Source organism: Pleurodeles waltl, chromosome 12 (genome assembly GCF_031143425.1).
Source record: "Pleurodeles waltl isolate 20211129_DDA chromosome 12, aPleWal1.hap1.20221129, whole genome shotgun sequence".
Lineage (NCBI taxonomy): Eukaryota > Metazoa > Chordata > Amphibia > Caudata > Salamandridae > Pleurodeles > Pleurodeles waltl.
In genome coordinates this window covers 633,760,305-633,783,977 of record NC_090451.1, presented here as the reverse complement: position 1 = coordinate 633,783,977, position 23,673 = coordinate 633,760,305, and the positions used below count along the sequence as shown (strand labels likewise).

At 46.5% G+C, this 23,673-nt stretch overlaps 1 protein-coding gene across 2 annotated transcripts in view; it reads left to right on the top strand.

Moving 5' to 3' along the window:
* The window catches only part of LOC138268434 (protein S100-G-like), a 59,680-nt gene that overhangs the window by 24,201 nt on the left and 11,806 nt on the right, over positions 1-23,673 (top strand). The window contains exon 2 of one of the 2 annotated variants that reach the window (XM_069218059.1): positions 17,887-18,014. In XM_069218059.1, coding sequence (XP_069074160.1) covers positions 17,887-18,014 — 128 coding nt within the window. Of the gene's footprint in view, positions 1-17,886; positions 18,042-23,673 lie in introns of both variants that reach the window. The other variant, XM_069218058.1, reaches the window with a different exon arrangement.

The window sequence follows — 23,673 nt, the reverse complement described above, 5'->3', positions numbered from 1 at the left end:
AGTGTCAATATCCTCCCATTAATTGTATTGTAGCAAGGCTGAGAAGTGCAGATACTCTCCCTTTCAAATGAGAGAAGTCCAGGTACTCAGTACGTGACAATATCTGCCCATATGCAGCACTGTATTATCGGCTGCTATCAGCAGGGAAAGCTCAGAACTAGAAACCAGCCATTATTATTTGATCTCATCAACGAATTGTTCTATAAATGCACTGTGCACACACGAATAAATCCTGGTTCCCAAAAAAAGGCTGTTCCTCTTCACTGGCAAGTGCCAGCACAAATTTAGCAAAGACTGTAAAGCTTTGGGTTGAGAAAGCAGTTTCAGCAGACTTATCTCTCAGGCTCACAGATCATACAAGTGTTTGCTTTAACCAGCAGCGCTATCGTGCAAGTTATTCAAAATATTAACGTTCAGTCTCAGATAATAGAGCTACCATGAATGCTACACAAACCGTGGCAGGTTCAGACGACGCCCAACAGCTTCTGATGCTTTGTAGCTGGAAACAAAATTTGTTTTCTTAAATTATGTCCAAAATTATGTAGCACACAGTGGCAGCTGCCACTGAACGTCGGTGGTGGGGCGGGACGGGGTGCAAAGGGACAGGGGAGTGGGGGTTTAAAAAAATAAATACATTAAAAAAAAACACTTACCTTCGAGGAGAGACGCGTTCATCTCCCCTCAGTCTTCATCCTCTTCTGGGCTGCACAGGCTCCCAGCCAATCACGACGCTGCTGACAGCAGCGTTATGACTGGTCTGAGCGGCTTGCTACGTTGCTCAGACTGGGAATGGGAGCCTCTGCATGTTCTCTACCCACCTGTGGTATACAGCCGGGTAAAGAATATGCAAAGTGCTCATGTCTTTTTGGCCGGTTGAACACTAAAAAGACATGCACACTTTGGCGGTCATTCCGACCCTGACGGTCATTGACCGCCAGGGCCGGGGACCGTGGGAGCACCGCCAACAGGCTGGCGGTGCTCCCAAGGGCATTCTGACCGCGGCGGTACAGCCGCGGTCAGAAACGGAAAACCGGCGGTCTCCCGCCGGTTTTCCGCTGCCCTGAGGAATCCTCCATGGCGGCGCAGCTTGCTGCACCGCCATGGGGATTCCGACCCCCTCACCGCCATCCTGTTCCTGGCGGGTGTGACCGCCAGGAACAGGATGGCGGTGAGGGGTGTCGTGGGGCCCCTGGGGGCCCCAGCAGTGCCCATGCCAATGGCAGGGGCCCCCGTAAGAGGGCCCCTAAAAGATTTTCAGTGTCTGCCATGCAGACACTGAAAATCGCAACAGGTGCCACTGCACCCGTCGCACCCTTCCCACTCCGCCGGCTCCATTCGGAGCCGACTTCCTCGTGGGAAGGGGTTTCCCGCTGGGCTGGCGGGCGGCCTTCTGGCGGTCGCCCGCCAGCCCAGCGGGAAACACAGAATAACCGCGGCGGTCTTTTGACCGCGCAGCGGTATTCTGGCGGCTCCCACCGGCACCGCGGTTACCACGGCCGGCGGGAGTCAGAATGACCCCCTTTGTGTGCAGATAGCCCTCCTCGCCCCCTCCCTCTAGGCCAGCCCCGCCCCGCCCTGCCCTACAAGGAAAAATAAAATGATGACGTAATGTATGGTATTATCATTTTCTTTTCCCTTTTGATAAAAGCCAGTGGGGCGACGCTCCTCCACCTTAGCGCAGAAGCTGCCTCTGGTAGCAGATGGTGGTGAATTAGGCAACCGCATATTAAAAGTAAAATGTTGCGGAACCATTTATTGAATGAAGTTGAGTAAAGCTATCATTTGCTGCCGTAAAGTAATATATATATTTTATCACCAAAGTCCACTTTTAACTACCAAACTCTTAATGGGGTGCATCCAATACGTGCAAGTGGCTGCACGTTATTAATATTTTATATGTATGTTTGTAAGAAGGGCCAAGGAAGAAGACCGTGATGGTTGAAACGCGTCGCCCTATGTTTTGTTCAATGGAATTTTTGGAATAAATATAGGCCAGTAATCTGCATGGAGCGCCAGAGTTTGAATTTCTTATGGAGCACATATATATATATATATATATATATATATATATATATATATATATCAATCACAAACTTTCACCATCTCCGTTCGTCGGCCACCTTGTATGCGTGTGCCACCCAACAGGCTGCTGGATTTCCATTGGATGTGAAGGTTTCACAATTAAAAGGGAACGCTTCTTTTGCACCCTTCTGCAGTGCTTGTAATAATTTCCGCAGACGAATGAAGATGGTGAGAGTTTGTGAAATTTGACTGGGAGCCCGACTCGTAACATGCACTATCACTGTTTGGATTCCATAAGAGGAGAGGCCCGAGTGATGCAGTTTGTGTGTATATCTATCTATCTATGTGTATGTGTATATATATATATACATGTGTGTGTGTGTGTGTGTGTATATATATATATATATATATATATATATATATATATATATACTGTATATATACAAGTTACTTATTTTCGGTAACGCCTTATCTGGTAGAGACACAGACTAGCTGCAGATTCCTTATCTTAGAATTCTCCCCCAGGTGTCAGACTGGATCTGGAAACTTTTCATCAGCAGGACCTCTGTGCATCGGTAGCGGGCATCGAGCGACTCCGTGCCAACATCGTCCCCGGACATGACATCAGTGGAGTCCATATACTCCCTCCTCCGACATGCTGACGTCTGTTTCTTCAGTGATTTGAAACCGCAGAACAATGCTGGGCCAAAGAGAAACTGGCAGTGAAATAAAGAAACATTGTAATAGTGTATATGCCAACCAAAAAAGAAAAGACACATCGAGAGACGTACAATAACTAGAAAACACCCAAAGTCACCCTAAGTGAGACTGAAGAGTACACAGTTTGCAAGCGGGGAGGATAACTTGTTCATCTGATAGAGACAACTAGCCGCAGATTCCTTATCTTAGAATTAGATACCCAGGCAATCTCCCCCACAGGGAAGGGTGCAAACAAATCCCACCAGTCTTGCAAAGAACAACCCGGTAAAACAAAAGAATAACCAGGCTCGAGACAGAGAGGGAGAGAGAATAACATAAGCTATCCATATGAATAAATGACCGGCATACCCATAGGGGACATGAGAAGTCAGGACTGGGTCGGGGAAATCTCCCCAGGAAACTAGGCAGCGACCACACCCATAAGGTAGAGAAAACTGCAAAAAAAAACAGCAGGATGATGAAAGGGAAACATGGCTATGGCCACCAGAAATAGAACCATAAACATGTGATATAAAACGTGTAAAAGAGTCAAAGTAAAATAACGAGTGTAAGCATGCCATACAAACAATCTCACAGTCAGAATGAGGTAGTACCTCAGCAGAGGGGATGTGTGGCAACACACACAAGTGGAAAAGAGCAGAGAGGCCCTGCGCAAAAGTGCGAAGTGTACAGACAGACAGTGTATGAAAGAAAGTCACTTTGAAGCAGAACTGGAACGAGAAGGTAAAAGAAATTGACCCTGTGTAAACACAGAGCAAAAAAATGAATGTGAGAAAAGAAGTAAAGGGAACAAAAGAGCCCCTGACAATGAAAACAGGAATGAAAAACAAGAAAGCAGCCTGACATGGGAACCAGAGTCAGAATAAGCATCCACACACAAAGGATCCCCCAGAATTGTGCAGCAGAAAAACACAGAACATAGCGAAAGGAGCATGACCGAAAAGCAACCAATCATGGCACCCGGAAGGAAGACAAGATCAGGAAAGTAACATGAAATTGGAGATATGTTAAGAGACAATAGCCTGAAAAGACCTACTCCACTAAAGAGTGAGAATCAATGACCGTGTCCAGGATGTCATGGAAGCATGGAGAAACAACCGTTGGCCGTGGCCAAGGAAGAAAGATAGGATGAAAGGTGTCAAAAACACCAGATGTACAGGAAAAACACAGAACCATCCCTGAGCCAGAAGGATGGAATGTACGGAAAGGAACTGAAAGAATCAGTGCTCATGAGCAATGAGCCGCAGACAAGTGACACTTGTGAAGGAAACCATCCCCGCAGGTGTGCACAGGAGGGTACCAAACGACCTGCCATCAGCAAATCAACCAAGAGCAAAGGAAGGAATACCGACAACCGGAAGCAAAAGATAGAATGCTTCCCAAGCCAGCACTATGACCAAGGAAGGCGAGGAAAAAGGCCATCAAGCAAGCCGTAAAAAGTGTGTACAAGCTAGGGTTGGAAGTAGCACCATACCCCTCCTGTTAAAGTGGGGGGGAAATGGTAGAATGTGGCACCAGTAGTGGAAACGAAAAAACAAGGGATAATCCTGTGTAGGTCAGAAGGAGGAACGGCACTGCCTCAAGAAGAGGGAGTACGACAAGAAGAATCCACAATATCCTGTGGGAAACAAAGATCCTGTAAACAACAGCACAGAGAGCTCAGAATGACCCGAAAGGAGCGGACAAGAGTGTAAAATGGAAAGAGAGGAAGGGACCCTGCAGTGCAGAGTACGGTATTTGTTATAATTTTTTTTCTATACATAAAATATTGCTGCAGTAGATAGCCGGGAACCCATGTCGTGGGGGAGCAGGTACCACCAAAGGCAATAGACGCTACCATTGAGCGCCGCGGTCTTGGAAGAAATGCAAACATCAGAGGTCACGATACAGGCGACCAACAACACCCTTAAGACAGGGTGGGGAAACTGCAACAAGCCCCAAGATGAACCTGCAAGCAGAGGAAAACAAGGACAAAGAAGAAACCATTCAAAAAATGGAAAAAGAAGCCTTCCGTTGAACAACTAATAATAGGACAAGACACCAGAGAAAAAGCTCCCGTAGGAGTACAACATATATTTACATGGTAAGAAAAACTATTCAATTGCAGCAAGTAGCTTACTACCAAAAGCCCAAAAGAGCCAATGTCAAACCCAATCTCCGTCCGTACCAACAGAGACGACAGGCAAGTTGCCTAGGGTAAACTAAAGGAGAGGCAATTTAGTCAGGACACCACAACAAAAAGAGAACTACGAACCGTGGTATGAAAAGACCAATAGTAGGTGGAAAGATCCGCCAGTAGTGATGGTCAAATGATAAGAGGGCACCTGGCCCTGCCTCAGAAGTAGAGCTTCTACTTAACACTATGATAATCTGACGAATGTAAACGAAACTGAGAAAAGGAACTCTCATAGAAAGTATACTGAATATAGAGGTGTCGAAATGTACGGTAACAGGCTGTGGTAAGCAACCCTCATACAGAGAAGCCCGGGAGCCTGCTCCAGAAGAGGCACCAGACATTGCCACAGAACTACAGCTCCGCTGATAGGATCAGCATCATGGAAAGAACGCAAAACACCACAATAGGAAGTGCAACAATATCCAACATGGAGACAAAAAAAAACACTGCAAGAAACAGAAGGAGACTCTGAAGCAACTCAGAGGTTAAGAACTACAAGAAATGCAGTAACATGCAACAGAAAAAGGTGAGCACGAACAGTACCCACACCTGATAGGAACTGGGCAGTTCCAAGAGAGTTGCAATGGAGTAGTGCAAGGGGATGAGAAGAAGAATCCGTCCCCACCATGGGAATCTCGAAAAAGGCACAATTGTAGAATCTGCATGTGCTCCAAAATATGCCATCAAATGGCATATCAAGGAGAGCATCTTGCACCGGAGCTGAAAAAGCAGAAGCTGATAAACCAAGCCCTGCGACATATGGCAACAGAGGCAGCCATGATCCGACCAATAGAATCAGTAGAGTACATACCTGTGCGGACCATGAGTTGAGCAGCCTGTTGACCATCTCTGATCAAAGGCATCAGGGCAGTGCGAACATCCTCAGGGAACAATGGTAAGAGACGTTCCATGGAGTCCCAGGGAGTATGGGAAAAGCAAGCCAACACACAGGAAGTGTTGGTGGAACGTGGAGCGGCACTAGAAGAGGTGAAAAGACGCCTACCGGCAGCATCCAGCTGACTAGAGGGGACCCCTGTGTGGTGGAGTAGGAGGAATTTGTGCCACATCAGGAATGCCCAAAGCAGTATGGACAACAAACCCCGAGGAGTAGGGTGGTGGCGAAGACACAACGGATCCTCTTGTGCCGGCCGATGCCTGTGTGAGATTGAGCGGTCCACAGAAGGACCAGAGACAGGCTGATTCCAGGCACTGAGAAGGATGTCGTACAGAACCTTGCATTAAGGCAGAACGGGTTCAGTGGTAAACGGATCTGAGCGAAAAGTTAATGGATCCGTAGATAACTGCACCATTGGACGTTGCAAGTGCAAAACATCAGCCACACGAAGTGCTTTATTTGTAAATAAAAAGGTGCCGGTGCTCAAAGCTCTCCCCTTAAACATGCGGCTGCAGCAATTGAAAGTGCGAGCAGGTAATGCTGAGGCAACGTAATCCTGAAGCCACCTCGGGCCTCTTCAGTACATTTATAGCCACTCCCTGCCCCTTCAGCTCACTTTGTCAGCTTCCTGCTTTTCCCCTTTCTGACGCTTTTTCGTTTTTCTCTCCCTCCGTCTTTTCCAAGTGTCTTTTGCTCGCAGTAAATGCTTGAGACAGAAAACTAAGCTCCGGCCCTCAGAAATAAGTGCTGGTGCTCCGCACTGGACACAACGAGCACAAATTAAGCACTGGCCACACGTCTCAAGACATCTGCGAAGGCAGTGCTGGCTTCTGTCGCCCATCCTGGGGACAAGAGTAGGCTGGATGCTGGGGAGGAGTCTAGGCCACTAGCAGTGACTAAATCAAGAACCCAATCAGAGGATGAACCCGGAAGGGGCCCTGCAAAAGAAGCTTGTGGTAGTGCAGGAGGCTCAGAAAGTGGATCCAGCACAGGCACCACATCCATATCAAACAAGGCTGCTCCAGGCGTCGGAGACAACGTCAGCCGACGTCAAGTGGGGGAAGCCTCCTCGGAAGCGTCGTCGGACGACTCTGGGAAAATCAATATAGGAGTATTAAGCAGAGTGGACTGGTCCAACAGCGCAGTGAGAGGTGTCAGGACAACAGGATCAGGCGGAGGAGACACAGGTCGTACAAGGCCGTGCACCGGCACCAATCCGACTCCAGAGTCCGAGTTGAGAGGTTGAACGGGCACCAAGGATGAAACTACCAGCGAAGATCCCATCAAAAAACCACCTCCTTAGGGCACGAAGGTGCTCCAGAGGGAGGGGAAGATCCAAAGATGGAATGCAGGGACAAAAAATTATCCTGCATTTGGAACACAGGCGCCCCGGCGGAAGAGAAAGTGTTGGACTCGGGGGCAGACTCCACAAGAGGAGAATGTGGGGGCGGTAACGCCGAAGGTTGAGATGGCGTCCGGGAAGGATTACCCGCAGATGCTGTTGGACCACCCAAGGTCAATGGAACCATCCGAGAATGACTTCTGGAGCCTACCGGGACCGTGAAGACAAAGACGGACTCCGACCCCGGCAGGAAGACAACTTGTCTGCCCGCACTGCAAGGAGCTCCATGCAACTCTCCCACAAATACTTCGGCTTCAGATGATGGCAGGCGTCGCAGTCATCGACGTCGAGATGAGACACGAGACACCACAAACAGACCGAATGTGGATCTGTGACCGACATTTGACAGGAACAGGATCCTCAGGGTTTAAACCCAGAACATATACACTATTGGAGTGAAAAGTTATAAGAAAAAAATACCTGAAATCGGGAGAAAAGGCCAAAGGGCCCGAGGTATTCGCAACACCGGATCCGCGTTGCTGCCCGGAAAAGAAGAAACTGACGGCAGCGTGTCGGAGGAGGACTCCCCTGTGGTTATGTCCGGGGATGAAGTTCCTGCAGAGTCGCTCAACACCCTCTACCGAAGCACAGAGGTACTGCTGAGGAAAAAGTTCCGGATCCAGTCTGATCCCTGGGGGAGAATTCTAAGATAAAAGATCTGTGGCTAGTTGTCTCTAAGAGATATATATATATGTATATATTATCTCCTAGTCGGAAGTCACCAGTAGGTAGTTACAGTTAGGACATGTTTCCATAAAAAAAGCATTTTTTGACTTGCCTATATCTTTGGCACCACTTGACAAATCATCATGAAACTTTCCAAAAAAAGTGCCCCGGTGATTCTTGTTGCGCATGAAAAGTTTCGGGTGATCTGTCAAGTGGGGGCCGAGAAAAAGGGGGTTAAAGAAACGTGTGCTTCCCATAGTTATTCCCATAGGACCTTGGAACACGACTATAGCCCGAACCGCTGGACGGAATGACATCAAATTTGGCAGAAAGCTAGCTTTCGGTACGCAGGTTATGCTTTCAACCAGGAAGTGTTGGCGGCCATCTTGGGACTCGGTTTCAGCCAAGTCCCACCAAAGAATGCAAAAAAAATGAAAACGGACCAAGGTAGGGCCGCTGACCCCTTAGCTCTGGTGCTGGGGAACCAGAGGGCTCCCGCCAGAGCAAAAAACTACTTAAAAAAAAAAAATGCTGCGAATTTGCAGCATCACTGCAAATTCATTGTAAAAATGATTTTAAAAAGACAAGCGTCGTCTCCGCCCTTCGTTTTTGAAAGCACCCGGATGGGCATGGTCTCGGGGGCATCTAAAAAAATAAGTAGGGGGTGCACGGGGCCCCCTTCTGGTACTTATTATTGACCCAGGGAAAGCCACCTTCCTGGGGTCCTAATACAATTCAACGCGGGGTCGGCCACCTCCCCGGACTAAAGTATAACAAGGAGGCGATCTGTTACGGACCCCCTGTCCCAGGGACCTCGTGGACCTGAGGACCGCCACCCGAGGCCCAGCTCCTGTTATGTCCCAGGGGCCCCACCCCCAGGACATAGCTATTTGCTCTGACTTGACAGTAGCTTTGACAGCTGCCGCCTAATCAGAGCAAACACTCCGCTCGTAGTGAGGGAGAGCTGTCAAACAGCTCTCACTCAGTGCGAGCAGAGGTTTCCTCTGTTTCCCTGCTCACGGAGATGCAGGTAGGGAAAAAGAGGAAACATTGATCTCACAGACAGGGAGCTGTTTAGTGCTCTGACCAGCAGGAGAAAAGAAAATTAAATAAAGCAACAATTATATCAAAACATTTTCAGATGATTGCAAAAGTGCAGGTGTGAAGGAAATGTTCTAAGTTGATTTGGTAGTTTTCTCCACAACTAAAGCCCTAGGAAAGAGAAGGCCTTTTACACAAACCTCATTAGAATGAAAACTATAAATGGGAAGGACAGGGCCATTTGAACAAAAAAGGAAAAACAACAATCAGAAGTTTTGAGTAATGGTCCGTTTTTATAGTGACTCATTCTAGACATACCTATTGTAAGCATCTACTTTCAAGAAAGATAAACAAGACGATTTCCCATATCCAACCACTAGATGGGTGAATTATGCACAGCACATGGATATATCATAGTTTTAAGCTGCAAATGGTTAATCTCATCTGTGATATTGCTATTTACTCCCCAAAACCGAGAGGACCTGGAGGAGATATACATGGGACAGACTTTGGTCTTTGGAGGGGAATGAGTGGGAGACAAACTACCACATGAGGTGTACATGTGGAGACAAGTAGGTGCATAGGTGAAGAGGACTTCAATCCGTACATTCTCTTATCTCCCCACAACCTTTCCCATTTCATATCATAATCACATTTCTAGAGCCCCTTCTCTCATTCAAACTAAAGGTTCTGTTCTATTGCCTTACTATCTCTTCTTTCTCCACCCCGCCCCATCTCATCCCATGTCCCAATCACTATCTCAAACCCCTTTCTTCTCCTTTCACCTTTAAATATACATTCCACACTATTCCCGTACTCTCTCCACCCTTTCTTTCTCCATTTGCTACTCACGCTATGGCAGAAGAGCGTTGCTCCCGCAAGCAGTATCAGCTGCAAACTTGAAAAATAAAATAATAATAAACTATGTTTATTATTGTTTTATTTTTGGGGGACTAGGCCATGGGGATAGCAGGAACTTGGGGGAGGGTTAGGTGCACTCCCCTCAGTGCGCATGTGTGTTTTGCCAGCTGTCTCAGGACCGCCAAACACTCATGCGCACTGAGCTGTCTCCAACCCAGCACTGTGTTGCTGGGTGAGGCAGAGCAGGCACAGGCTCCCACTCTGCCTGCGTGTGCTCAGCAGCATGAAAGCAGTGTTACGATTGGCTGCAGGGCAAGATGTGAGGCTGTGCAAGGGACCCGGTAGAACAACAAACTGCCAGCGATGCAGCAGGCACGTTTTTTTGTGCCTTTTTTGTTTTGTGCCCCGCCACTTTGCCCTTACTTCAGCCGCCACTCTCACACTCATATCACTTTCTTCTCCTTCTCCAATTCCTATATAGTCTGGTCTATTTCCACACACCCTTTTCTCGCAGTCTCTTCAGTTCTCACATCAACTGTTGAGATTTCAGGATTGTCCTGCATGGCCTCAAATGGAATGGGCAGGAAGGTATTTAAAAAGAATATTATCCAATTCAGCAAAAATAAAATGTGCATGTTTATGGTACCACTTTAAAGTAAACAGAGGTACCTGAACATAGACAAGGTAAGCAGTTTAAGTGAATCACCAGAAAGGCCCAGCCACTTTCCTATCCATTAAATTATTTCTCCTACAAACAGAAAAGTGTGATATTTAAGTGATGGAGTGCAGGACAGAGGCAGACGTACTAGTCAGGAAAAGGTAATAAAAAAGGTATGTCCTAGTGTAAGATGGGAGAGAGGAGGACCAGTCTCAATAGCTGGACCTGCTTGGTCAGGGTGAGAGCTGGAGAGCAGTGTCCCTTCTGTGCAGATTCCTGCCATCTTACTCTGCCACATGTACGCTTACCATCCTATAGGGCCAGAACATCAGGGGATCTGGTTTCTAGAGTGACAGAACAGGACTAGTTTTATGGTGATCTTCGAAGAAATACCACTATTTCAATTTTTCACACTTCAAGTTTGGATAAAAAAATGTCCCCACCTGCAGTCAAACTGTGGTGTGTTTGATTCTTGATACTTCGTGCTGCAGTGAAGCTGTTTTGCAAAAAATCTGAAAAATGTCCCTATGTCTCTATTGTTGCAATTTACCTTATGCCAGCAGGTACGCTTGCACATACTTTTTCCTGAAAGTTTTGTTTTGGTGGACTTCTCGAGAAACCAGGCTTGTCCAGATAGAATGAGTCATGGAGAACTAGCTGAACTACACATTTTCCTGGAGGAGTTCGCTGTAGCTCATGGACTCAGCTGAAAAACACATGTCCGGGGTCAATAAACATTAATATTTTACAGACTACAAACATGTAGAGGTAATCCAGTCGCAAATGGGAAAAGGTCCCTGGGCCTGGAGAAGCACAAACTTACGATTTAAAATGTAACACTTTGGTCGACTTTACCTATAAGAATACACTTCTACTCAAACAAACCCTTTTTAGCAACCTTAGGGAAAAACACAAAGTTCTAAACCTATACCTCGCAGTTTGCATGCAGCTCCTTGATGCCAGTTCAAATTTTGCTGTGCTTTATTAGCAAGATTGTACCTTATGAACTGCAAGTAACTAAGGGATATCTGTAACAAAAGCACTAACCCGCTGAGCTTTCTGCGTAAAATACACTTCAGTTACGTTCATTTTACAAATGCTTTGCAGCAGGCACATTAACCCCCTGCACTACTTTTGGTCAGTCAAAGCTGCTTCAAGACAAACGTCAGACTCAGTGCTTAATTTGAGCCGGTGGTTTCCGGTGGGGGGCACCAGCACTTACTTTTGAGGGCCAGCAGTTATTTTTCTGCATCAGGCAATTTCTGCAATCAGGTGACACGTATGGGGAAGACGGAGAAAAGAAAGACTGAAAAGCATCACAAAGCGAGAAAGCAGAAAGCTGCCAGTGTGAGATGAAGGGGCAAGGAGTGGCCATAAATGGATTAAATAGGCCCAAGATGGCTTTAGGGTTCCGCAGCCTCAGTTTTCTCTGCTTGCACATTTGATTGCAGCAGCCGCGTGTTTCAGAGGGGCGGTTTGGGCACAGGCTCGTTTTTATTTACAAATTAACCAATACTCAGACCTCTCCAGCAGGTAAATTAATCACCATAGTTATCGTGATATTATTATTACTGCCTGACAGTTTCTGGGCACACAGGGAACTCCGCAGCAGGTGCTTTTAACCTCATATGATATTGCAGAATGTAGTGCCCCTCAAGCTTGGTGCGACAGCACCAGTCGCACCACCCTAAAGCTGGCACTGTGAAGATATTCTGAAAGTCTGGCATAGATCCAGTTGTCTTGAACCTATGACAGACACCTGTCATTGTACACCTTTAAATGTATTAATCTGCAATACTCCACCCCCTTCTTGGACTACAAGACTTGTTGGCAACATAGATGGAGTCCTAAAGAGAGTCCTACTTGGCTTTGCCATCTGACCATTTGTCATTCCATCTATTCACATAACGCACTAGCATACACACAAAAACAATATTGACACCTCCACTACAGGGCATCATGAGAGTTGGACAGTGATGGAAAGAATGAGGATTCTGTCGTATATATGTTCCCGCAGCTATTTCTGGGCCAGATCTGGGAGCCAGCCAGCCCAGGGAAACATGCTGAATTTGTCCTGCTGCCGTTTTCTGACACCAGGACATAATTTGGCATAACCCGCACATTGTCTGCATTCCGTTCGGAGTAGCAGCCAGCAGGCAGAGAGGAGTCGTTCTTATTTTCTCTGCCAGCAGGACCCAAAACAAAGGCCTTATTTAAAGGACCATAAGCTCTTCTTTTCTTGAAGTATTCGCCTCTCTAGGAGCCATCTGAGCCCAATTACCTAAAAGCCAATGCAATGGAAGGGAAAAAAGGCACACAGTTTATCACTTCTCAAGCAGTTGCGATTTACCATGACTGGGAGGCAGGTTTTTGACTTTTCAACTCCCTATGTAAGAGATGTGCATGCACTGTAAGAATGCAAGATTTCTCTGTATATGAGTAGTCACACAAATAATGATTTAAATGACACCTACTACTTTGTTTATTGAATTCTTTACAGAGCTACTCATTCCAGTGCGGGCCATTAAAGCACTTTACATCATACACAGTGAGGCACAACAAAGGGGTAGGAGTCATATATCATCTATACCTGTAGACATTTTGGCCCTAATTATGAGTTTGGTGGGTGGAAAAGTCCGCCCGCCAAACTCCTGCGGTCGGATTACTGCCAGGGTGGTCCCCTTCCTGCGGCCCCTATTAAGAGTTTCCAGCTGGGTCAGCAGGCGGAAACAGAGTTGGCACCCGCTAGCCCAGCGGGAAACAGCCCACAACCTTGACAATATTGCGGGGCGTAGGGTGCACCAGCACTCGTTGCGCTTTTCACTGCAGGCAATGAAAAGCGCGACGGGGCTGGCCATGGGGACCCCTGCTCTTCCCATGCCAAGTACATGGGCAGTGAAGTGGCCCCCATGGGGCCCTCTGCACCCCATCTCCGCTAGCCTTTACATGGTAGTGCTACTGCCACGTAAAATCTGGCGGAGAGGGGACTTGTAATTCCCAGGGCACCGAAGTGCAGCGCTGCCCTGGCGGATCAGGACCGCCAGGCTCTCCATTGTAGGAGAAGTGCGGTGCGGGCAGTCGGGCCATGGCGCAACCACCACGGTCGTAATTGTGGGTGTCGGACCGCCACATTGGCGGTGGTCCGACCGCCACCGCAGCCCTGGCGGTCTTAAGACCGCCATGGTCGTAATGAGGAGCATTATATGTTAAGAGTGAATAGTCGGGAGACACAAAATGTCAGGAAATAAACCGTAACACAGAGATTGCAATAGTCTGTATTAACAAGACTTTATGACTTCCCAAAGGAACCCTGCTTTGCAAACTTAGAATAGCAATATATTGAGAAAAAACAATAAGGATCTAAACACAGGACTTACAGTTTGCATGCAGCTTATTGATGCTGGTTAAACAGATAGCTGTGCTATATTAGAAGCTGGAAGTAACAAAATTATCTCAGTGTCAAGAGCAGTAGCCCACTTACCTATCCACATAAAATACAAATCTGTGATCTGCATTTTACACGATGTGCTTTGCAGCTAGCACAGTAACCCCTTATGCTACTTTAGGAGTCAAAACTATGATTGACAAAACAAAGAACTCTCCCAGAACTCTGTTACCTACTAGAGTTATCTTACCTAAAATACTGGGCACACAAAGATCTCTCAGCAGGTGTTTTAACCCTATAAGATACCGGCCTCTGGCCAATTAAGTAAGCTAGAAAAGATGTATTGTAACATATGTCCAATTTATTTACTGCCGATTGTTTTGAAAATAAAAAGTGGACTGTTAGACTTTGATTTTCAAGTCCTGCCACTCCTGACTCTATCCCCTTTCATCTTCCACACCTTGACTCCCAATTTATGGGTTCCTGGAGTAATTTATTTTCAATTCAAGTACTGGAGCTGGAAGGTTGGTAACCGCGACCACTGAGAGGGATCACAACCAATGGACTTCCCTACACTACTATCAGAGTGCTTAAAACTCCACATACATACATGCTGATCAATGTGGCATGATTAACTCTTTAGCTACATAGTTGTTGAACTTACTATTGTTGTACATTTGGTTTATTATTGATCTATTGCAATTGCATTACATTCCTGCAGTAAGATTCTAATTCGCATATGTGGCTGCTTAACTGCTACTTAAATTTATTGACAACACTTTGTAAACTGAGGGACTTTTTCTGACAATTGTCTTGCTGTATCCAACATATAAAAAAAAAACTAACGAAGATCAATAAAAAAAAAAAATTCTTAAAGCTGTGGTTTTTGTGGGCATCTTTGTGCTCCCCATTAACAATGGACCATTGGAGTGATGCCCCAGATCACAGCTCTTAAAAAAGGTATACAATTTGAAATATTTGGTGTTGAACCAAGGGACAGGATATATAGCAGGCATAAAATTGTCCTTTGGGTTGTATGAAATACACTCAAGTGCAATCTTATCTCAGTCTTCTCCTACAAGGTTCTGTAAAATGCAAAGATGCTAAAGGCTCCAGTGCAAGCAAGGAACATTGACCCATGCCCTTTTGTTGGGTGAGTGAACACAGATTTAATTAAGCTGCAAAGGGTCATTCGCACCTCTAGACTTAGGCCCTCATTTCAACCTTTGCGGTCTTTTTCAAAGACCGCTGAGGTTGCCGGGCCGAAGACCGCTAGTGTTGGCGGTCTTCCGCCAACCATATTAAGACTGCTGACGACCCTCTGCCCTTTTTTGGATGGAGAGCCGCCAGCAGCCATACTGGCAGTCGGCAGTGTAGTGGAGGCTGCTCCACCATCACCGCCACGTCATCAGAACACCGCCCACCGAATTACGTCTCAGTATTCGGTGTGGCGGTGTTCTGGTGACGGGGTGCTGTCGGCAGAGCAGCCCCCATGGATCCCGTTCCCTCCAGGAGGATCACCGAAACAGGTAAGGTGATCGTCGGTTAGGGGAGGGGGATGGGGATGTTGTGTGTGAGTGTGTAGAGGGGGTGTGTGAGTGCGTGTATGTATACGGGAGGTGTAATGTGTGTAGGGGAAATGTTATGTGTATGTATGTGTGCATTATGTGCGCGAGTATGTGTGTGAGTGGTGTGAGTGTGCATGAAGGGGGTGTGGGGGTATGTATGGGGGGTATTTGGGGGTCGGGGCGAGTGTAGGGAGGGGGTCCTACTAACATTCGTGGGTGGTGGGGGGTCGTGGGTGATGGGGGTGGACTCAGGGGAGGGGGAGACCCCAGTCAGTGCCAGGGAACGAATTCCCTGGCACTGATAGTGCCTACCGCCATGGATTTCGTGGCGGTTCAAAACCCCACGAAATCCATGTCGGTATGCAGGGTCCTGATACCACCGGCGGACTAGTGAGGGCAGCCGGGCTGGAGACCGTTTTCTCCAGCCTGGCGGTCATTACCGCTGTGCCGGACGGTACGGTACATTGCCAGTTTGGCATATGCCAAACCTGCAATGTCAAAATGGAGCAGTAATGACCGCCGGCCTGTTTGCGGTCTTACCGCCATCACTGCACCGTCCACCAGGGTCGTAATGAAGGCCTTAGTGCCAGTGTAAATGACGCCTTGTAACTACACCTGAAACAAGTATTCAACTATTCAATGACACAAACTGGCTCATGACGTATACATACTTCCAGGTGATGCTGTGTCAACCAACAAGGTGTCATGGTAGAAGAGACAGATAAAGGTTGTGGGGAAAGGAGTGAAGTAAAGATATGATGTCACATTTTGTTACTTATATTGCTAAAATCAAAATAAGAATTGTGCTTTTTGTTGAAGATGCAGTTTTATGAGAACGTCTATTGACTGTGACAAATAGCATGTGCACTGTGGCTGAAAGCCTGTTTTCATCTTTATTTGAAGCAATACTGCTTCGTGTTGTTTTCAGAGCCATTTTGGGCACCAAATGTCACCGGGGGTTGCTTGGCGTCAATTGAGGTGATTCATTCAGTTTGCATCTAGAGTTCAGGTGCTGCCTACTACACCTCAGTGTGCTATGCAGTTAGAAATTTGGTATCTCATGTAATTCCTTCCAATAATATGATTGTCAGGCAATGATGTAACTTAGCAGGAAAAATTAGTCACATAAAACAGGTAAAATATACTGCACAAATCAATAGAGAGAAATCGTTTGAAGAAATGTTGCTAAAGTGGGAGCTAGAGCGATTGAGGGCCTCATTTAGAGTTTAGTAGATGTGATACTCTGTCACAAACGTGGCTAATATCCTGTGTGCCTTTTACAACTGGATTACACAAAAAGTGTGTGCAGCGGTGGGTTGGGCAACCCCAGGGGTTCGCGCAGAGTCTAGCCAGAGGATTGGCACCTGTGGAGGGTTGGGCACCTGTAGGAAGTTGGGCGCAGGGGCAGGCCAAAGGCAATACCCTCTGACCAACCCTGGAAAGTTTTGAATATGATCATAAAAACATAGAAATTCACTGAAAAAAACAAAAGTTCAAGTGATGTCATACTTAGGTGTTGAAAAGAGATAAGAACTAATGTTTAACAAAACATAAAACCATTGAAATTTTCCAGTTATAGTTAAGTGAATTAACTGTAAATTGGGCCCGTTGTTCTACTGCTTATGACCTCCCACATTACACTCATAAAATGTTAATTTACATCACTGATGACATCACAAATAAACCTATGAAGCAATATTTCACTGAAACTCTAAATAACTTATCGAACTCATACTTTCCAGCTAAGAATGCAACCAACATCCTATCTTTCAGAATATCATGAAAAATACGTCCTTTTAAGCCTTCATCTAGACTAAGGGCCTGATTAGATCTTGAGGGACAGGTTACTCACAAAATTGATGGTTTATTCCGTCCGCCATATTACAATTTCCATAGGATATAATGGAATCATAATATGGTGACCGGGATATCCGTCGCGTTTGTGATAGTGTAACTCCACCAGCCAAGATCTAAATCAGGCCCTATTTCTGACCCCGTCTTGACCCCCCAACCTTCCCAAGTCTATTTTCCAGTTTTTGTTATTTGTTGCTTGTTACTCTAAATTTCCACTTACTCCATTTGTGCTTCAGAAAACAATTAAATAAACAAAATATACAAATCACACAATGTTTATTAAATCAAACACTGATGTCTTGTTTATAAATTGATTATGGGCTTATGGGCAAATTGTGTACAGTTTAAGTACATAGAATACAATGTGGCAATACAGTACACAACCTCACCCTCCAAAAATAGTATAATAAAGGGAAACAACCTACATGCCTGGTGTATCACTATAAGTGGAACAGTTTTATAGGTATTTTTAGAAAATCCTTGCCCCGACTTCATCCATGCGGAACACCTTAACTTGAATGTGGCATTACAATGTGGGACATACTAATAGAGAAATTATTTTTGTGCGGGAAATATCATTTGCTTCCAATTGTAAAAGAATGAAGAAAAAATGCACTTTGCTGTTCTTCTGCTTCTAGATCATACCCAAAGTGCAATGTCTATCACCCTAGAGAATGTTATACACCACATCTGCTACACCTTCAAAAAGTACTCTGGGGAGGACCTCAATGCAGGAGAACTGAACCAGGAGGAGCTTGAGAAGATGGTGCGTGCAGAATTCCCATCACTGTCCGTGAGTACATCTTGGATTAGGGGGTAACAATTTAATCTTATCGAGGAAAATAATTTCAGGCTAAGCATAGCTCAAATTACATCAATGTCCAAAAGATGACAGAGCTGTAAGTGGCCTAATATTTTAAAAAATGCAGCCGATCGCTCCAGCAGCAAAGGTCCACACAAAGCAGCAAGCTCTTCTTTTTTCTCGATTTGTAATCCTGGATGATTGAAAAAAAACTGGAATTGATTTTTAGATCTCTTTTGATACATCCCTGCCACATTTAGGCTGTTAGATTGATTCACTTGACTAATTTGAGATAAGTGTTGGATTTGCATCATTTAGAGTGTAAGCTCATTTTGGGGTAGGTATTCAGGAGCAAGAGGTATTGTATTTCTCATACTTTATTATCTTCAGGCCAGTGGTTTAGCGGAGCACCCTTCTAAAAATATTTTGATATTTCTGCTGCGGTCATGGCATGCAAAAAAAGATTCTGCTTGGTGGACAGTGTTGAAGAATAATTACTATACTAACAAGCACTTGCAATGCAATGGGTTTCGCCTTTGCTCGAGTTAGAGCTATTTACAATGAAAATTAGTAACTGGACTTTTCTTGCCACTCAAACTGAAAATAAACAAGCCGACGGCCTCCATCAGCGCAAAGCAGACACACAAAGGTAAATAAAAGTTCACTCTCAATTAAACCTATCGGCAAAAGTGCAACTATCCATGTAACCGGCAAAAGTGCAATTATCTATTTAATCTGCTCAAGTGCAATTACCTATGTAACAGGATCGATGTTATGCAAAGCGCTCGACTACTACCCAGCAAGATCACGCTGCTAAATAAAGAGAAAAAGTAGTCCAGAAACCGGATGGAAAACATGGAGCCTCATATGTTTTCAGTAGTTGGTCGGTGCACTCGAGGAGGGCTAAACACCGGAAAAGGCATGACATATGCATGCCTTTCACTAATGAAAGCAAGCAGATTTTAAAAGGCAAGCCAACGAACCAGTGAAAGTGACTGACATGACATGGGCGTGCTTAGAGATTACAACACGGGACGGAGCACTTTGCGTACGCCCCTAAAAAAGGTGATTATAGTGTGGTGGTTAAGAATAATAGTACATTGTTTTTCAAACAGATCTCCATATTGTATTTCGGCCATTTGTAAGAGTTGCAAAAACTAGGTGTTGCCTTTACCCTTTGTTGGTTCTGTGGTTGATGGCGAAGTACAGAGAGTGATAAAACGTTGGTTGGTCAAAAGATTCTCTCAGCTTCTCCCCTCAACATTGTACAACAGGCTCGGCAAGCAGCTATGAAACTGGATGTCAGCCATTAATTTAGGACAGTTGAGGATCACACTTCCCTGTTCGAAATATTTTGGTTGCTAATTCAATAATAATCAGCATGGAGATAGACGTGGTCCTACTCGGTAATTCTCTTTTCTCCCAGAATCACATTCGATGTCCATGACAGGATCTGCTTCAGAAAGAAAAATCATGGCGGTAGGTCCATGCAGGTATGGCGTCACCGCCATCACTTGCTTTTTCCCCAGAGCAGAAGCCTACCTTCAGGAAAAAAACATATATGATGTTTCTACTTGCTGGAACACTTCTGAACTTTTTGTGTATGGGAACTAAAAATGGATGGCTGAGAGAACAAAGGGCGGCTGAAATGGAGCTGTAGTGGCCCTCCGTGCCATTCCTTCTGCTTTTTTGAGTTTTTCCTGATCACAAAGCTACCAGGAAAACTATTTTCCTCGGCCTCTAATTCAGGCAGGATGATCAAGAGTAGACTAGATGGGAAAACTGCTAATTTTGGGGAGATCACGCTCCTTTCAGTGAGACTCTTTATCTTTGAAACCGGGTCAAATGATGAATTTCAATACATATCTAACACCTGATGGAGCGGGGAGGTGGGTAAACACAAGAATAGATTTTATTTGCTATAAGCACGTGCATGGACAGTTATTTGCTCAACTGGGTCCTTTATTCAAATGAGAAACAAACTAATTGAATATATGTTCTATTTTTATTTTTTTTAAAACATAAAAGCTTACAAACATACATATTGCACTAGGAAAGCCATTGCCCGCCAGGGTCATTGTGCTGTGGAACAATCATGTCAACAGATCTCGCCACTTTCACTTTACCAAACACCCTAAGCAATTTGTTCATCCTTTTTACCAGGTCAAGCAATAAACAGGGCGGGAAGCAAATGTATACCAGAGGCTAAGTTGCAGACCTCAGTACAAGGTGGCACGGCTTTAATTCTGGCTTCTTATTTGACCACTTCCGCAATCTCTCGCAAATCAATCTGTTACTCCACTTACGTATCCCAGTGAGTAAAAGGCTACTCAGCTTCTTGTGCATGATATGCAAGAAACTGAGTGAATATCCGTGTAGACACACTGCAGCGATAAGGCAAAGAAGACACAGAGAGTCCACATTGGTGAGTGGTTGTCTTTCTGCATCAACAGTCAATATTCTCGTTCTTACAGATGTAATCTTCATAAATTAATTCAACATTTGCAGTTGATAATAACAGGCATTAGCGAAACTGAAAATTCTGGCTTATTTCAGGAGTCTTTTGTTGGTTGTAAGCATTTCGATGACAGATGCTTTTGAAACGCAGTCTAATGTAAACGTGAATGCATCAATGTCGCGATACCTGGGGTCAATGTCGCCAAACAGTGCTTGCGTCAAGAGACCTAATGGCAGTGGAGCAACACAATCCATCAGCGACACCAACCAACAGGATAAGAGACTTATAAAGGGCGTCAGTAGCTTCACCAAGGGCACGAATCACTGGGCCTAGTAACAGGCATCACTGGCGTCACACAGTGCTTGCATCATTGAGCCTTTTCATGAGCGTCTGTGACCCCATGCATAGCAAACATCGATGGAGCTAATAAGAGATGTCAGTAGCACTCAAGAGTGCCTCCATCAATGAGCCTAGAAACAGGAGTCTGTGGTGACACACAGTACACGTATCAATGAGCCTTTTAATGGGAGTCAGTGACGCCACGCATAGCATACATTATGGGGGTGATTCTGATTCTGGCGGGCGGCGGAGGCCGCCCGCCAGAATTCCGTCCCCATTATACCGCTCCGCGGTCAGAAGACCGCGGAGGGTATTATGAGTTTTTCCCTGGGCTGGCGGGCGGTCTCCAATAGACCGCCCGCCAGCCCAGGGAAAAACTCCCTTCCCACGAGGATGCCGGCTCGTAATCGAGCCGGCGGAGTGGGAAGGTGCGACGGGTGCAGTGGCACCCGTCGCGTATTTCAGTGTCTGCAAGGCAGACACTGAAATACTTTGCGGGGCCCTCTTACGGGGGCCCCTGCCGTGCCCATGCCATTGGCATGGGCACGGCAGGGGCCCCCAGGGGCCCCGCGACCCGCCCTACCGCCATCCTGTTCATGGCGGCTTTCCCGCCATGAACAGGATGGCGGTAGGGGGGGTCAGAATCCTCATGGCGGCGGAGCGCGCTCCGCCGCCATGAAGGATTCCCCCGAGCAGCGGTAAGTCGGCGGGAGCCCGCCGACTTGCCGCTTCTGACCGCGGCTGAACTGCCGCGGTCAGAATGCTCGTGGGAGCACCGCCAGCCTGTTGGCGGTGCTCCCGTGGTCGGTGGCCCTGGCGGCCACCGGCCGCCGGGGTCAGAATGACCCCCTATATGAGCTAATAAAAGATGTCAGTAGCACTCAGAGTGCTCGCATCAATGAGCCTTTTAACGGGCGTCACTAACCCCATGCATAGCATACATCACTGGATCTAATAAAAGATGTCAGTAGCATTCAGAGTGCTCCCATCAATGAGCCTTTTAATGGGCGTCAGTAACCCCATGCATAGCATACATCACTGGATCTAATAAAAGATGTCAGTAGCACTCAGAGTGCCTGCATCAATGGGCCTAGAAACAGGAGTTCGTGGTGCCACACAGTACATGCATCAATGGTCCTAGAAAGGGGAGTTTGTTTCCTTACACAGTGTTTGCATGTAAGTAGCCTAATAATGGGTGTCAGTGCCAGCATGCAGTGCCTGCATCAATGGGCTAAGTAGTGGCCTCAGCTGCCACACAGAGCGCATGCATTAGTGACCACAGTACATTTGTGAAGCTCCACGGAGTAATTGTAACACTATCACTAAACATCCTAGGAAGATGGCAGAGTGGTGCATTACAGGTTGCCACCTACTGAGTGTTCTACACAGAAGGGACTGCCCTCCTCCCCGTAGAATGGCAGTACTGCTGGAATAGGGGAAAAAATGTTGGGAAAAACCTTACCATTAAGGAAAAGATCCCCCGCACCACCGGCAGAACTGCTTTAAGCATACAACAGTATGGAGAAGAGCCCAGTTCGGAGACCAATAGAACATACCTCCACCTCCAGTTCGGTGGCCTGTGAAAATGTGGGAAAGGGGCCGGATGAGACAGTGTTCAATGACAACAAAAATACAACAAACACAAGTCAAGATATGAATTAAAAAAAAAAATAAGAGTCTTAATCCTTAGAAAACAGTGAGAATGCTGTTAGCGCACAAAGGTACCTGGGTAGCGTCAGTAGTGTCAAAATAAAGCCGCATAGGTGAGTGTTTGTTGAAAAATGCCAGTGATGCATCGATTTCTCACTCATTAGTGAGACCGTGCGTCGTTCCTCCTCCGGTCGGGTTGGCGTGCGTTGTTTCCTCTCTCCTGCAAGAGAGAAATGCCTCGATCCGGACTGGCACCTCGGTTCCAGGCAGGCTTTACATTGATTTTCCACACCCAGAGATGCTGTGTTGAAATCCGGTCACACGCTGTCAAGAAACCTCACTGCCTGGGGGCTTGCGTCGTTAACAGCAGCCACTGCGGGTGTTGCGTGTCATTTCTCCAGCCGTGTTTCGTCGATCTCCCAGCCGCAATGCAGGTGGAGCATCGATTTTCGCTGCGAGGCCGGCAGCGCGTCATTTATTAGCCGCAAGACGGGTGGTGTGTCAAAAGTTTCCCCGCCTGGCGGTCTTTGCGTGGATTTCTGTCCGTTTCCACCAGCTGCACCTTTCAAGGGCCCAGAGACACCTTATGGCGCCACTTGGCAGGCAGGACTCTCAGCAGAAAGCCCAAGTGCTGGCAGAGAGAAGTCTTTGTTGTCCCTGAGACTTCAACAACAGGAGGCAAGCTCAGCTCAAGCCCTTGGAGAATCTTTACCAGTGGGTAGTCACACAAAAGTCAGTCTTTGTCCTCTCTCAGGTAGAAGCAGCTACTGCAGGCCAACCCGGCAAAGCACAGTCACAGGCAAAGGGGCAGTACTCCTCCTCTACCTTCCAGCTCTTCTCCTTGGCAGAGGTTCCTCTTGGTTCCAGAAGTAATCTGATTTTCAGGGGTTTTGTATGCTCCTCTTGCATCCCTTTCTGCCTTTGAAGTAGGCCTACTTCAAAGAGAAGTCTCTGTTGTTTTCAAGATCCTGCCTTGCCTAGGCCAGGCCCCAGACACACACCAGTGGGTTGGAGACTGCATTTTGTGAGGGCAGGCACAGCCCTTTCAGGTGTAAGTGACCACTCTTCCCCTCCCCTCAGCTCAGATGGCCCATCAGGATATGCAGGCTACACCCCACCTCCCTTTGTGTCACTGTCTAGAGAAGCGGTGTAAACAGCCCAACTGCAAACTGACCC